Genomic DNA, 204 nt, shown 5'->3' with positions numbered 1-204 from the left:
AGCCTGTCGCCGCTCGGCTCGCTGCACGCCCCGCAGCAGGGCCTGCACGGCTACGGCCCGCCCGCCCACGACAAGATGCTCAGCCCCGCCGGCTTCGACGCCCACCCGGCCATGCTGGCCCGCGGCGACCAGCACCTGCCCCGCGGGCTGGGCACGCCCCCCAACATGCTGCCCCACTTGAACGGCATGCACCACCCGGGCCCC

The 204-nt window shown here is 76.5% G+C and overlaps 1 protein-coding gene across 1 annotated transcript in view; it reads left to right on the top strand.

Annotated features, from left to right (window-relative positions):
- Positions 1-204, top strand: part of ONECUT2 (one cut homeobox 2) — a 63,536-nt gene that overhangs the window by 8,162 nt on the left and 55,170 nt on the right. Inside the window, exon 2 of the mRNA XM_019518303.1 lies at positions 3-161. Within this exon, the coding sequence (XP_019373848.1) occupies positions 3-161 (159 nt within the window). The remainder of the gene's footprint in view (positions 1-2; positions 162-204) is intronic.

This window comes from Gavialis gangeticus, unplaced genomic scaffold (assembly GCF_001723915.1).
Source record: "Gavialis gangeticus isolate Ggan-Ray unplaced genomic scaffold, GavGan_comp1, whole genome shotgun sequence".
In the NCBI taxonomy this organism is placed as follows: Eukaryota; Metazoa; Chordata; order Crocodylia; family Gavialidae; genus Gavialis; species Gavialis gangeticus.
Note: the sequence above shows the minus strand (reverse complement) of the source record. Positions and strands in the feature narration are given on the sequence as shown.